Below are 16,595 nucleotides of genomic sequence, written 5' to 3' on the forward strand. Positions count from 1 at the left end.
TTAGGTTTAACAGCGTTTTAGTAGGTAAAAGTGAACGCTTTGACATGAATTGAGCTACGGTTTGGGGAAGGCCTCGAAGGGGACTGCCGATGGCTCCCGGGCCTGGCAGAGCCCCATGCATGAAATAGAAATGAAGAAGTTAAAGAATTGAGAACAAGGACGGAGGGAAGGTGGGGCATGTAAACGAGAATGAACAGCTTTCAGAACTGGGGGAACCTACATAGATGACAACTGGAAGGTGAGTATTTGGAGGCGTGGTCCTGCTCCTGGTCCTGCTCCTGAAATTCCGATAGATAATCTCCAATTAAAGAAGAAAGGGACGGGCGAAATCTGATTGTACAACCAAGCTGCTCTCAGAGTCAAAAGACTCCACCTCAAACCTAAAGAAACATCTGGAAGTAAGTTCTTGTTTAAAAAGTAACATTAGCCTACTGCAAGTACCTTGTTTTAGTTGTGGTAGCTATCTGGGTTATGTGCCACTTCAGTATCTCCGATGTATTATTGCTGTGTGATTTATTACTATTACTGAAGGGTACTCACCACCGAGCTAACACTGTTAGCTGACGTTAGCTGAGGTTAGTTTTGTAGTGGAATACTGCTGGAAATGGATAGAACATTGGTGTACTCGGACACTTATTCAAATTCTTATACTAATGCAAGAATGTAATCACATTGTTTATCATAGAGAAAGTGAGATTTTTTTATGTCCCAGCTATGCCACCTAATTGGCTGGCATGGTGTTAGCTTATAACCAGCTGTTGTTGTTTAGCTGGCTCACTGTCAGGTGTCCAGAGACAGGAGGTTTGCATGTCTAATAAACTGAAAGAGCTATTGATTATAAGCTATACTACATATGTGGCTGGTCTCTAGCTACAGACATAAAACACGGTGGATGGCGCCATGTTTGGCGATGGCGATGTCCATCTCAGCCACTGTATTCAATATGACGGGGAAACATGGCAGCCTCCACAAACCTGCACTCGCTCTTGATTATTTTTAATGGATTAATTCTACATTCATGAGAACGCATTAGCTCAATTTTCATTTTTTCTATTAAGCAACCTCAAAACTGACTTATTGTGCCTTTAAAAGGGACATGTCTAAATGCTGAAAAACCATCACTGCTGCACAACCAGTAGCTTTGTTTGCACACCTAATTGATGAATTAAATATGCATTTCACCATCAAACAAACTCATCAAGCTTATGATGCATCAACACTGTTTGCTAATTAGTCAGCTAATTATGAGTTTTGCTGCTCTTTCCAGGTTATCTTTCCAGGGCTGCTTCTGTAGCTTTCTTGTAAGAATTAAACATGTGCTGTGCAATCATGGATCAGCATTTGTCATGAGGCAAAAATTATAATTTTCCTGTGTGCTAATCCTCCCCACTTAAACATAGATGCACATTAAGTGATCAAGTGATCGTTTACTCCTCACCTTACACAAGTCTAGGATGGTTCATAGAGGGGATCGGGCGTTTGCGGTTGTGGCGCCGAAAATGTGGAATGATCTACCTCTCCACATTAGAAAGGTCCCAACTGTCACTCTTTTTAAATCCCATCTTAAAACATATTTTTTCACTTTGGCTTTAGATACTGCATGAGAGTTACTAATTATTTTTATCCTAATTTTCTTTGAATTTTCTTACCTGTTGTTGATGTTAATGTTATTATTTAATTATTACTTTGTACAGCACTTTGGTCAACTCTCTGTTGTTATTAAATGTGCTGTATAAATAAATAAAAAAATATATATATATATATAAAATTACTTCTTTGGATTCATTTGTGAAAGTCACAGATTCTCTACAATATATATCATTAAGTATAATTATTATAATGTAATTCATTTATTTTTAATGATCTAGTAACAATATTATTGGCCACAATAATATTTGTAAAAATAAAAATTAATATCTACATGAAAAAAGAAACTGAATTTAAATACTCTAATTAAATATTTCTTTTAATCTTTTTCCTGCTGCAAGGTGATATGGTGAGATGACCTGAAACAAGGCAAAAATTCAGCTTTAAATTTCTAAATCTAAGATATAAAAAGACTACAGTTCCTGTTGTGGAACTTCATACACACTCCACTGTTCTGAATCCTAACCTCAGTCATGAAAATGACATGTTTACACCCAGATAGAAAAAAACATTTGGGCCTGTTATAAGCTTCATATAAAAATTATAGCTAAAGCTCTTTCTGATAGCTAATTTTGAGGCTAAGTCACACCACACTACTGGCTCTCTCAGCTGTGTTAATGTGGTTGTTATATGGCCTTCTAAGATAAGATAAGATAAGATAAGATAAGATAGGACTTTATTAATCCCTCGGGTGGGTTCCTCTGGGAAATTCGACTTCCAAAAAAAGCACAGCAACGACCGAAGTTACAGTTACAGAATTGTTATATATATATACACACACACACACACACACACACACACACACACACACACACACACACACACACATATATAAATACAGAGACACATATAAATAAAATATACAAAGGGGATAAATAGAATAAATAGGAATAAAAAATAAAAATACAAGTGAATTGCACATTTCAAGTATTGAATCTATTGCACTGTTGACTATTTACAAAAAGTATTGCACAAGGTATTGTACAGTGAGGTGAAGAGGCACTACAGCTTAGTTGTTCCCCCCTGCTTTGTCCTCCTGTTTCCCCTCCCTCTCCCCTCCAGAGAGGAGTTAAACAGTCTATGAGACTGTTCTATGAGACTCAGAAAAGGCTTCAGTATTGCTGAGTAACATTCTGTTTGTATTAGTACAATTAGAACACTGTATTGCATTTATACAATGGTTTCATGAAGCTTGCTAACCCAGCTTGCTAGCGTTAGCTGATAACTAAGTAAATGTCCTAATACTGATTGTTCTGCTTCCAACAGAGTTAGGTATCAATAATAGTGTAGTACCACTATCCTATATCAAATTTGAAGCTGTTGTCAATATCACATCACATCTGAAAACACTGAGCCAAGTGCTGCTATTTGTTTTCTCTCACAGCTGTGCAGACGCAAGCTCAAAACAGTTTGAGTGACGTGACTGGAAGAGGCTCTGCTGTGGATGTGGATGCTTCCAACTTGTTTTGAACTTGTGTGGAGGTGTGCATGCTAACTTACAATCCAACGTGAGATTTTGCTTTGAAAGCCTGGACTGACATTCACCTGTAGTATTGCTGAGTTACTCGTACCTCTGTGTTGAGTTTGAGTCGTCTGACTCCCAGGTCCACCCCTGTGAAGCTCTCGTCAGCAGCGATGGTGTCAATCTTAATGAACTGGTTCTCCCGTATGGCTGAGCCCACCGCTCTGTCAGACTCGTAGTAGTACAGGTTGAAAGTTTCCTGCAGAACAAATATGGTGTCATAAGTACTGCACACTTGTTCATCATATTACAATATCAGAGGTATGTTGGAACCATATCTCCATGCTTTGCAAAAGCCAAAATACTGATGTAAGGTTCACATAGTCTGTCATTTTCCCTCCCAAAGGTGGCATTTGGAAACACTTTCTACAAATAATGTAGTCTTTTCAGTTCCTCTAAAATTTGTTATTTTCCCTCCCAATGCAAGATGCTATCACCACCACAGTAATTCAAAAATGTTGTTCTTATCTTGTTCTATTACCAGTCCAAAAGTCAAGTTAAGGACTCATGTACATAAACAAGTTTGTCAAGTCTTGCTAGCATTGGAGCACTTTTGTGTTGAGAACTTCTTGTTGATAAATAACTAAGATTTAATAAGTAAAATTTGACTATCAGTGTTTATTTTATTAGCATCATTTTGAGTAAACTTCACAATAGTCCCATTGTTACTTCTGGTTAGCTTCCTAGCTATGGCAAAGCTTTCATAAGTCTATATTTAGGTCATTCAATGAAGTAACAACACAGCCTCAGAGCTGCAGCTGGTTCTCATTTTCTCAGGTTTCGGATGGTCATAATTAGTGTTGTGATGAAAAATGCTTCAATTTTAGCACATAAGACAGACCACCAGATGGCAAATGTTTGATACCATTACTCTGAGTTGACATAATACTCAGAATAATGAGCATACTCAATACAGTGAACACAAGTTACTCTGTGTGCATTTTCTTTGCCAGCTTTAGTCAACAAATGTTGGACTTCACGCCCCCCCCCCTCCCTTCCAGTCTGTCTGTTACCTTGCAGGTGCCCAGTACTCCAGGCATGCTGTTACAGTCTCTCAGGGTGAACTTGACCTCGATGTAGATCCTCCTGGCTCCTTCCCGAGGGATCCAGCCTGTCACCAGCCAATTGTTCTGGCTCGGGCTCATCACGTTACAGACCTAATTCAGAGGAAGATCTGTTGTCATTTCACAGCTTCTATTTGGAACATGTACATAAAAGTCATTTGCCTTAACATTAGTTTAGAATAAAATAAATAAATAAATAAGAATATTTCCACATAAGAATTTTAAATGGGGAATAAAAAATGATTATTTTTATTGCTAGCTCTGGCAGGCAATTTTCTAATTTAATTTGTTAATGTTAATTAATATTTAAGAGCAAATAATTAGTATTTAAGTAAGCAGATTGTTGAAATTTTTCATTTTAATAAGTAAACTCTAAAGTAAAGTGTTTATAAACTACACAAATGTCGCACATATATTTGCATTTCGTTATTCTTTTCTCAATTTGAATTAATTTCATTAGCTGGGACCACGTCCGTCCGGCCCCATTACACCATTCAGGTAAGACTTTCAGAAAAAAACTGTGATGTGAGTTGAACGATGGAGAAAAACAAACAAAAAAACAAAAAATAGTCCCTATATTATTTAAAATATTATTTAACAACATCTAGAAGTCCAGGACTGGTCACTTAACACCAGACCTTTTGATGTAAAACATCTCGGCATCTACAGTTACAGCTGCAACAGTTTGGCTCAAAGTGGCTGTTCCTGCAGTCATGATGGGATTGCTCAGATTTAGCCAGTATATAGAAGTCAACTCAGAAAAAAATAATTCTATCAATATCTTTGTCGAATAAATGATTGTATAAGCTGATTTCTCTTATTGTTCGAGTATAATAGCTTTATCTATGGGAACTGTTTTATAAACAATAAAGTGTCCAACTATGTCAGGACATGGAATATCAGCCCTACTGATATACTTTCCTAGGATTTCATTGGATGTTTTTGTGAGTTAAAGACGATGAATGAAGACAAATACATGTCAAAGTTCCATCTGTCAAAATCATTCAGGTGCAGACTGAAAACTTACAGATAAGTTAAAATTTTTCAACTTTGGTACATAATGAGGAATTGTAATTTTTGCAGTATTAGTAGTGCACCATCTATATAACCTAATAAAATAAAGAACTGATTTATGATTAATTAATTCACAGTTTGTGTTTTAAAATCAAACTTAATTTAGATGGAAAAATCCCAGTTTCCCCAGGATCAAGGTAAAGGTCTTATAACAGTTAATCCTAACACACTCAGCCCCACAGTACAATACGAACATTACACACCTGGTATGTGTGGATAGGACTGAAGTACTCGTCCATCTCATTAATGGCATCCCACTGTGGAAAGAGAGAGCACGACAGAGAAGCAAACATTCTCAGGTTAGTCAGACGTTCCTGCATTTCTCAGATTCATAGTTTCTATTTCCTATATGATCATGCATTCTTTTGTGATCATTAGTTTTGACATCAAATAAAACATGAGGCGAGTGCCGTCACAGAGGCGGCAGTCAAGCAGCAGATGCGTCATGTGCTGTATATGAATCTCAGAGAATGTGAAGAGCAAGGTCTCAGTTTCCAGATGATTGGTGGTGATTTCAAACCTCATTATCTTGTGCGTGTGTTGGAGTGACAAATGTCACTTTATGGAATTCCGATGGGGAGCATTTCCTTTAATGTAATCCGCCTCATGTACATGCATGTGATCTGATTTACACTGTTTACTGAATACCGTTGGTGGGTAATTATAGCATTACAGGAGGAATAGTAAGTGCAATGCTTTGGTATTTCCAAAAGTGCTTATGTGTGTTACACTTCCTTGCATCTACATTCAGCCTTAGATAGAAAGTCAATCACAGGAAGCCCCTTTCACTCCTTTCCTGTATGGAGGAGGCAGATATACAGTACCTGTCAGCTGAACTCCTAAATTCGTCTATCTACAGATACCCAGAAAATGTTCAGTTTTTATGAAGTACAATAAACAAGAATATTAAGTTCAAAATCATGTATTTAAATGCACCATTGGGCACTGTTCTGCATCTTTCCAAGAAGAGGCCTCTGCCTTACTAAACATACCGCTCAGACTATTTTTGTATTCACAAGCACAACAAATGTAAACGAGGCATTTTAATTAGCATCCATTTGCATTTCATTTCACATGCAGATATGCCTGAAACTGTATAGCTGGTTGACACATAACTGTCAAATCCCACATTTTTAGTCAAATTAGTCAATGTGAGGGTCTAGAATCAGATTTCAGTGTAGGGTGAAAGTCCAATTCACCTGACTTTATGATAATGATGAGTGTACAGGTAAAATACACTTTACAATACTTCATAAGCAGCTAAAGAGAACAGAGACACCCAAAGCACATATATAAGGCATTGGTACACTTTTATTTACAAAGCTATGCTTGGATTGCTGCCTCCTTATATTTGTACTTTGCTCACAAGGACAAATAGTGGTTCTTACTCCTTGCGTTCAAATGATCAGCTGCTGCTGTCTGTTCCCCTTGCCCGCACAGAGCTGGGTAAGAAAGCCTTTGTCCACTCTGCGCCTTTTTCGTGGAATCTGTTACAGAAAGACTGGAAACTGACTGAACTGTTGTCTTTAAATGTTTTTAAAACTAAACTCAAAGGCCTACAGACTGCCTCAATAATGTGTAATTGTTTTGTGTAATTTTAACTTTGTTTGTTCGTATGTATTTGTTTTGAAATGTGCTGCCTCTTGGCCAGGACTCCCTTGAAAAAGAGGTTTTTGATCTCAACGGGACATTCCTGGTTAAATAAAGGCAGTGTTGGGAAGGTTACTTTTAAAATGTATTCCATTACAGAATACAGAATACATGCCCCAAAATGTATCCTGTAACGTATTCCGTTACGTTACTCAATGACAGTAACGTATTCTGAATACTTTGGATTACTTAATATATTATCATGCTTTTTACAACAACGTGAATGTACTATTGTTGTGTGATTTATTACTATTACTGAAGGTCCGCGACTCCGAACTGTAGTAAAGGGACCTCTGACTAATACGGCGGGGTCCCTGTCGGCTCGTAGCCGAAAAATAGCTTTACTTTGTTGTCTGGGTCAACTTTTATTGCGAGAGACAGAGAGAGGCGTTGAAAGGCTGCTCCAACGGAACTTATTGTTTCGGAGGAAAACACGAACACGGTGTACAGTCGAGTCTTAATAGCTTACTTACAACTGGGCTCGTCAGGCACTCTTCTTGGCTGCAGTGGTTATTATTATATTTACATGCTTCCAGCTCCCGTTTTTGCTCGATGACAACTCGTAGTTTTCCACTCCCCTTTTTCTCCCTCCTCGCGCTCACAGACCCATAACGTGTATGGCAGTCCATTCTCCCTGCAGCACGGACTACACTGCCCATGATGCTACATTCTTTAGAGCTATGCTTGTATGGAGTTAAATCAGGGCCATAATGTTTGTGTAGTTAAAAGAAAAATTTGAAATCGAAAACATGTAAACTGAAAGCAAAAGTCACATTTTTAGAGTGAACTTTGAAAAAGAAAGAGTTGTATTTAAAATAAAATCAAACGTTTTGAATATTTGTATTAACTGAAAACCCAATGGTTCTTTTATCTATAATTTCTCTGAGTAAACTTTATTTAAAAATTTTCAGTAATCTTTTTTTCATTATTATTATTTTTAAAAAATCTATTCAGTCTCAGATTACATTTTTTCAGATTCAGATCTTTTAAATTAATGTACAAAAAAAAAATTCTTTGGGTTCGGATTTTACTCTCAGCTTCAATTTTTTTTTTTTCACTTTCAGATCTCTATTTTTCAGTTACAGACTTTTGGCCCTGTTTTGGCCTGGTGGGCGTGGCTACACAGAGAGGGGCGGGGAATCATGAGTGACAGCAGACCGCTACAGGCTCAAGATGGTCCATTTTTCATGTTGCCTTCAGGAAACCTGGGAATGAACATAATTTATCAAACACCTCCTGCACTGTATTATTTGATAATGTTTAGAAAACATGTCATGCATAACTGCTAAAAGTCAGTTACTAAAGCTCTTTCAAGCAGTAATGTGTACAAATTACAAATTACAAATAAAAAAACAGAATAGCCGAAAAATTAACCGTAACAATAGCCACTTCTTAAATTCGTAGTATTCACAGACTGCAGTGTAATTGTTCCAAACTTAAACACTCACCTGATTGTTCGCACCAGCAGTGTTGTTGGAAGACGACGCCATCGTTCACTGAGGGACAAGTTAACAGCAGCCCCCACCCGATACAATGCGCGCTACTTTGAGAGCATGGGAAATGACCACTTCTCACGTAGTGGCTGGGAAAACGTCTCATAATTGATCAGTTACGGCGTAATTTGTACACATTACTGCTTGAAAGAGCTTTAGTAACTGACTTTTAGCAGTTATGCATGACATGTTTTCTAAACATTATCAAATAATACAGTGCAGGAGGTGTTTGATAAATTATGTTCATTCCCAGGTTTCCTGAAGGCAACATGAAAAATGGACCATCTTGAGCCTGTAGCGGTCTGCTGTCACTCATGATTCCCCGCCCCTCTCTGTGTAGCCACGCCCACCAGGCCAAAACAGGGCCAAAAGTCTGTAACTGAAAAGTAGAGATCTGAAAGTGAAAAAAAAAAATTGAAGCTGAGAGAAAAATCCGAACCTGAAGAATTTTTTTTGTACATTAATTTAAAAGATCTGAATCTGAAAAATGTAATCTGAGACTGAATAGATTTTTTTTAAAAATAATAATAATGAAAAAAAGAATAATGAAAATTTTTAAATAAAGTTTACTCAGAGAAATTATAGATAAAAGAACCATTGGGTTTTCAGTTAATACAAATATTCAAAACGTTTGATTTTATTTTAAATCCAACTCTTTCTTTTTCAAAGTTCACTCTAAAAATGTGACTTTTGCTTTCAGTTTACATATTTTCGATTCCAAATTTTTCTTTTAACTACACAAACATTATGGCCCTGATTTAACTCCATATGCTTGTAGCATTCTGCCTGTTAGCTTAGCACAACAACAACGAAATGGCGCTCTCTCACCCAGGAAACACACAGTCGCAGAGAGAGAGAGAGCGTCGCCCTGTAACCATGGCAACCATAACGCTGCCGCCTGGAACAACAGAACGTAGCTGTCAAACAAACCCAAACAGTCCTGACCTGCGACAATATGAAACAGGGAAGTACCGCAGTGCAATCCATTTATTTCAACAAAGTAACTGTATTCTGAATACCACCTTTTTAAACGGTAACTGTAACAGAATACAGTTACTCATATTTTGTATTTTAAATACGTAACGGCGGTACATGTATTCCGTTACTCCCCAACACTGAATAAAGGTTAAATAAAAATTAAATAAAAAATATAGTCACCTCTGGACATCCATCCTGTAGCTAGCGACAAGTTCATAGTTAGGGTTAGATTTACATTTACCCCCAATATGGAGTTTTTAAATTTTGGCTTACCAAAAGGGAACTCTTATAAAAAGTAGGACTGTAAGACCAATTTAACATTTAGTTACATTTTAAAATTTTACAGGTGGCTGTAGCTCAGGAGGTAGCGCAGGTCATCTACTGATTGGAAGGTTGCTGGATCGATCCCTAGCTCCTCCAGTCTGCATGCCAAGTATCCTTAGGCAAGGTACTAACCCCAAATAAGAGTCTAAATGTGTATGAATGAATTAGGAAGCACTAAGAAGCTTAAAAGACAGTGCTTGTGTGATTGGATATATGTGGCATGTTGTATAGTGTACTCCAGGCGAGTAGAAGAGAGCTATACATGGATCAGCCTGTTCACCATTTAGTCTCTGTATTTTACCATGTATCTAAAATGATAAGATAAGATAAGATAAGATAACCTTTATTAGTCCCACACGTGGGAAATTTGTTTTGTCACAGCAGGAAGTGGACAGTGCAAAAGTTATGATGCAAAAATTAGAATACAATAAGAATAAATACAGTACACAGCTGTACAGAATAGAATAAAATAATATACTATATACAGTAGAATAAAATAGAATAAAAATATACAATAAGATAAAAATAGAATACGAATGCTATATACAACTGAGTAAAAATACAACGATGCCAGAAAAGATTATTGCACTTAGTGTTATTGCACATGTGTGGATGTGTGTGTTTGTTCAGTTAAAGTCTTTGTTGTGGAGTCTGACAGCAGTGGGGAGGAAAGACCTGCGAAATCTCTCCGTCCCACACCGTGGGTGCCGCAGTCTCCCACTGAAGGAGCTGCTCAGTGCTGTCACAGTCTGCTGCATGGGGTGGGAGACGTTGTCCAACAGGGATGACAGCTTAGCCGCCGTTCTCCTGTCACTCACCACCTCCACTGGGTCCAGAGGGCATCCTAGAACAGAACTGGCCCTTCGGATCACCCTGTTCAGTCTCTTCCTGTCCCCAGCAGAGATGCTGCCGCCCCAGCAGACCACACCATAAAAGATAGCAGAAGCCACCACAGAGTCATAGAATTTCTTCAGGAGTGGGCCCTCCACCCCAAACGACCTGAGTCTCCGCAGCAGGTACAGCCTGCTCTGCCCTTTCCTGTAGAGGGCGTCTGAGTTATGAGTCCAGTCCAGTCTGTTGTTCAGATGAACATCAAGGTACCTGTAGCTGTCCACAGCCTCAATGTCCATACCTTGGATGTTCAGTGGTTGCAGTGGAGAATGCTTGTGCCTGCGGAAGTCTACCACCAGTTCCTTGGTTTTACTGGCATTGATCTGGAGGTAGTTCAGCTGGCACCAGTCCACAAAGTCTTGAGTCAGTCCTCTGTACTCCTTGTCGTCCCCATCAGTGATGAGGCCGACTATTGCAGAGTCATCAGAGAACTTCTGCAGGAAGCACTGGGTGGAATTGTGGGAGAAGTCTGCAGTGTAGATGGTGAAGAGGAACGGAGCCAGAACCGTTCCCTGTGGGGCCCCCGTACTGCAGACGACCCTGTCCGACACACAGCCCTGAGTCCTCACATACTGTGGTCGGTCGGTGAGGTAGTCCAGGATCCAGGTAGTGAGGTGATGGTCCACTCCAGAGTTCTCCAGCTTGTCCTTCAGAACCGAGGGAAGAATGGTGTTGAAGGCACTGGAGAAATCAAAGAACATGATTCTCACAGTGCTTCCAGCGGTCTCCAGGTGAGCGAGGGAACGATGTAGGAGGTGAATGACGGCATCATCCGCTCCAATGCCAGGCTGGTAGGCAAACTGAAGTGGGTCCAGTGATGAGCTTGTTAGGCGCCGAAGCTGAGCCAGGACCAACCGCTCCAGGGTCTTCATCAGGTGGGATGTCAGAGCCACCGGCCTGTAGCTGTTGAGGTCCTTGGGGCGTGAAGTCTTTGGCACTGGTACAACACAGGAGGTTTTCCAGAGCTGTGGGACTCTTCCCAACCTCAGGCTCAGGTTGAAGAGGTGCTCCATCACCCCACACAGTTGGTCCGCGCAGGACCTGACGACCCTCGAGCTGATGCCATCTGGGCCCGCTGCCTTCTTGCCATTAATCCTCCTCAGTTCCCTCCTAACCTGGGTGGTTGAGAGAGACAGGCTGGAGCCTTGTGTTGAGTGTGTATTGGATGCTGTTGTTGGGGGTGGGGAGGAGTGAGCAGGGTGCAACCCAACTCTCACTCTGTTGGATCTTAAAAGCTGAATATCCAGGTGCAAACCTGTGTTTCCATGGAGGGAACATAGGCTTGCACTTTCACACCTGTTGAGCATCAACTCATTGTGCTGTGTATTTAAGGGCCAACTGTGGCAGTCGTTCTCTGCCAGTTCATTATGTCCACTCAGTATTTTTATCTGTCTTCTATTTCCTTGCCTGAAGTCTGATCCATATTCATTGGAAAATCAGCCTCAAGGAGTCGAGAGTTCACAGCCAATCACAAGCTTTTGTCGGTCTCACAGATACTCTCTGTGGATTCCTGCCATTCACCTGCCCACTGACTCACCATCGACACTCTGCTGCTCACCTTGGATCTTCCCAGAACCCTGTTCCAAGGACTGTTCTCCTGCACTAACAAGTAAGACCGCAACTTGTCCACTCACTTTATTTTGGCAATTCTCTGACTGAGACCAACTTTATCTAATACTCTCTTTCTCCTTTTCTACAGATACTGCCCCAGTACTCCCTACTGCCTGTCACTGAACTCTCTTCATTTGTAAGTAAACATTATAAAACTCTCAGTTGTAGTCACAGTCTGCTCTTTGGGTACAAAAAAAGTTCAAATCATGATAGAAAAACGACTCCGGTGATGGCAGTTTCAGTCTTTCTGTGACACAATGACTGATCCGGACATGACTATCTCACAAATCTAAAATAGCCTCCGACTGACGTTTATGGTTCCAAGATGGTGAATACGATTGGGTTCCACTGATGGCCCAGTTTGTGACATGTCAAAGATTATTGCATTATATGTGAACTGTATTAATTGCATGAAATAAATGTTATCATATCATGGAAAAGTCATTTAAGATAAACACATGTGAAGTTCAATTTACATGTAAGCACCTACTACAATCTAGTCTAGACTGAGTAAACTGCTGTATAGAAGGACTTTATATATTCTTCCTACTTATAGTTTTCTCTGTATGTGCAAATCCACTTGCTCAGAAACATCATACACGAAGATGAGAGAGGGTACATATCATCCTTCTCGGCTCCTCTAATAGAAATAAAAGCATCCCCAGACTTTCATTGAGGAAGTGGGGATATTCTGTCAACTGGTTTATTCATGGTAACATGGAGACTCAATTGTGAGATGTCAAAACTTCATGCAAATAACCAGAACTGTAGGGGAATGTGATTTTGAGAGTAGCTTTCTTCCTTTTTCATGCTTTTGTTGAAAAAATATTTTTGCATGTTACATAAAGCAAATAGAGGTCCTTATAAAGGGTGAATTGTTCACAAGGGTGATTTGTATGGAATGAAATGGGTAATTTTATAAATAAGAAATCAATTTAATTGTAACTTTTATGTGAGATCTGCCATTTACCACTATTCAAACTGATGATTAACTATGTAAACTCCCCATGGCATAGATATCCATAATAACTACCATTGAAAAACACAAACAATATCAAAGACAGAAAACGATCTTCTAAACTAAAGGAACAATTGGTGCCATAAAGCAGTATGTCAGCAGTAGACACTACTGCTGACATACTGCTTTATGGAACATTACTTAACGAATGAACACCACATTTGCAAAAGATATTTTGCAGCTTTTCTCGCCCCAAGACAGCTGGGATTGGCTCCAGCCCCCCCACGACCCTGAAAAGGATAAGCGGCAGAGAATGGATGGATGGATGTTGCAGCTTTGATGAAGATGTTGTACAGCTCTTTCTAACATCTATCTACCCTTGCTATGATGGCAGAATGGAGAAAACTCCCCTCCATGGCCGACTGCAGTGACGATACCCTCTGAAGAGACAAGTGGACCCACTTTATCCCACCAAATGCACAATTACACATTATTACAGAGCCACTGTCATTATAACAGAACCAGGTCACTAGCGTTCAGTGATGGTGTGACTGCTAATGGTATGATACATTTTGAAGTGTACAGGGCTGTGCTCTCTGCTCTTATTCAGATGAATACTGAAAAATGCAACCCTGAATGGACAGCACGTCACAGTACAAATAGATAATAATCGAAAACGTACTGCAAAAGCAACCCAAGAGTTTCTCAAGGCAATGAGAAAGGAGATTCTTCAATGGCCAAGTCGGTCACCTGAACTGAACCCAATGAGGCATGCTTTTTAGTTTACTGAAGAGAAAACAGAAGGGAGAGAGACCCACAAACAAGCTGCAGCCAAAGGTGGCTGCAGTTAAGGCCTGGCAAAGCATCTCAAGGGAGGATACACAGCGTTTGGTGTCCATGGTTCAACACTTCAAGCAGTCATTACTCAAAACAATTCTTTAAGTTGTGATGTCAGTTTTTCCACTTACTTTTGTGTCTCTGAAAATGTGACACTATGTATTTCCAAAACAGTTATTGACATACTATACAGTTTAAAATCCACTCAATCTGTACAGAAGCAATAAAAAACAAAACAACAACAAAATGTGATTGTCCATTTGCTTACGGCCCTGACTATATGTTGACCAACTGGCACCCATATTTCCTACACTACTTCCTGGGTAAAAATCATACCAGTTCACACTGTAATTGCACATGACACTTTGAGACAAATTTTGAGTGTAGCTGTCAAACTCAGCAGCTATTGCAAGCTTCTTTGTTTTGCTAACAAATATATACTTTTTAATCTTTGTGCCACGTCAGCATCAACAGGAAGTATTTACTTGTCATTTGTTATCCTGACCCTAACCTGTGAAACCTTTTGCATACAATGTGACTATCAAAGAATTTTAACTAAACTATGTGAGAAATATTTGTATAATTCCAGGAGAGAAAGATTTTTAAATCTTTATTTTGTTGCGAACTTTGAAAGTGTTTTATTACATGGTGACCACTGACATTAATGTTCACTCAGGTAACGCTTCTAAATAACTACTCAAACAATGACTTCCTCCTTCACCAAGAGAATAGAAACTCTTCCCATGAGCTGTTACATCAGAGGTAAAGTTGATACGTTTGAATCGTCACCACGATGTCACAGAAACTCAGGACTGATCATTCCTGAGTATCACAAGCTTGAGTGAAGCCAATTTGTATGCGTGTTTGAATTAAGTAATGCATGTGTGTTTAACCCCCGGGTTATCCATGATCCTCCTGGGCTGAGAATCCTTGCGCAAGTGGCGAAGTAATTGAAAGGGAAATCGTTGACCCCAGGAAGCTTGGGGCCGACCCCCAGCTGAACTCAACCTCGGATAAGACGTCTGGGTTTTCCGTAGAAGCCCTTCAACTTCTTTCCTCATCCTGAACTCAATCTGTGCCCTCCCTCCTTTCCCCAGATTCCTCAACACATGCCCCCCCCCCCCCCCCCCCCACCACCACCACCACCACCCCACCACCACCACTAGATAATTAAGATGTAGAAAGCCTCAACCAACCTCACCCTTCCCTGCCATCCTCATCCTCTCATCTTTATCAGTTAAATTGAAACTGTCCTTGAACTTGTAAAGACCCCAGCTAATTAGCGGGGTGTATACCTCTCTACCTCCCTCATTATTCCTGTCTTGCCATCACTGTGCTCTCAACCTTTTTTTTGGTTCCACTTTTCTTGGGAAATCTCAGAGTTTAGCTCCTGGTAATTTTCTTCTAGCGTGAAAAATCACAGCAGCTGACGGCAGACTGTCAGGAGGTTGGGAGCGGTTCGGCAAGCAGGGAGGGAACAAGATTGAACCAGATTGCTTGTACTTTAGTTTGGAGAATAATGGAAATCTTTGCAGCTATTCCTCAGCAAACAGACAGGGAAAAGAAGAAGTGAAAGATTCAGCAGGGCATGTTTATCTTTCTGAGAGCACGATAAGGGAGTTTTCTATCACCCCAACAACAGAAATGCAGTGCTTCACAAAGCGGCCAGCTGACAGTGTGGTGTAGGTGCGCGTGGCATTGTGTGTGTCAGACAGAGTGAGAACGAGTGTGAAGTACAACAGAGACACAAAATGCAGCAGAGAACAAAATTAATTGGCTGTAAATCACACATCTGTTTCCTGCCTTTCAGATCATCAGATCTCTCATCAGGACGAAGCAAATGTGACAGACGGAGAGTAAAAAGCCACTCGTATTTTCTGAGGTTTTAGGTCAAAGTACTTCTGGACTGCAGCATGTATCAAAATGACAAATGTGGCAAAATTCCTCTCCAATATAGTTTGCTTAATTTTAGAAATCCAGACAATGTACGCCGGAAATATTTAAAGTGCCATGCCACGGTTTGACTGGATTTTCTTAAAGCACATTTTTTAAACCACATCAAAATAAACATGACCATCCTCCACATCGATAACTGGGGTTAAAAGGCAAAACTGCTCAGGTTTGTTCAAGTGATAAAGATTTTAAAAAACTATTTCTCTCATCTGCGGAAAGACAAATTTCCATTTTCTGAACCAAATTTTCAGTGTCCTGAACCCATTTATTAAATAAGTCACTTTTTAGATAAGCCTTGAACAAGTTTCACCTGTTAAGACACTGAAATATTTAATGTTTTTATAGAACTTTAAACACATTCTCACTCATTCAAAACATTTTTTTCCTTGAGTTTTATTCACTTGAGTTCATAGTGGTAATCACACTTAGTGCCAATGATTCAATGAAAGCTAGGTCAGCACTGGCTGAAGGGGTGGAGATTAATAATTGCAATTGTAAGAGGCTGAAGAAAGAAAGAAAAAACCCAGTGACAGTTCTTTGAGATGAAACTGAGCTACTGCAGTAGAACATGTTTTTATTCATGGTTTGACAGC

The 16,595-nt window shown here is 39.7% G+C and overlaps 1 protein-coding gene across 2 annotated transcripts in view; it reads right to left on the reverse strand.

Annotated features, from left to right (window-relative positions):
* epha8 (eph receptor A8) overlaps positions 1-16,595 on the reverse strand; it is a 151,695-nt gene that overhangs the window by 71,399 nt on the left and 63,701 nt on the right. Inside the window, exons 1-4 of one of the 2 annotated variants that reach the window (XM_085405569.1) lie at positions 7,431-7,616; positions 5,511-5,564; positions 4,183-4,326; positions 3,219-3,368 (exon numbers count right to left, since the gene is read on the reverse strand). In XM_085405569.1, the coding sequence (XP_085261695.1) occupies positions 3,219-3,368; positions 4,183-4,326; positions 5,511-5,564; positions 7,431-7,616 (534 nt within the window). Of the gene's footprint in view, positions 1-3,218; positions 3,369-4,182; positions 4,327-5,510; positions 5,565-7,430; positions 7,617-16,595 lie in introns of those variants that run through there. The other variant, XM_085405568.1, reaches the window with a different exon arrangement.

The sequence above is a fragment of the Rhamphochromis longiceps genome, linkage group LG5 (genome assembly GCF_057381845.1).
Source record: "Rhamphochromis longiceps isolate RC_006_pf linkage group LG5, R_longiceps_female_GT1.1, whole genome shotgun sequence".
Lineage (NCBI taxonomy): Eukaryota > Metazoa > Chordata > Actinopteri > Cichliformes > Cichlidae > Rhamphochromis > Rhamphochromis longiceps.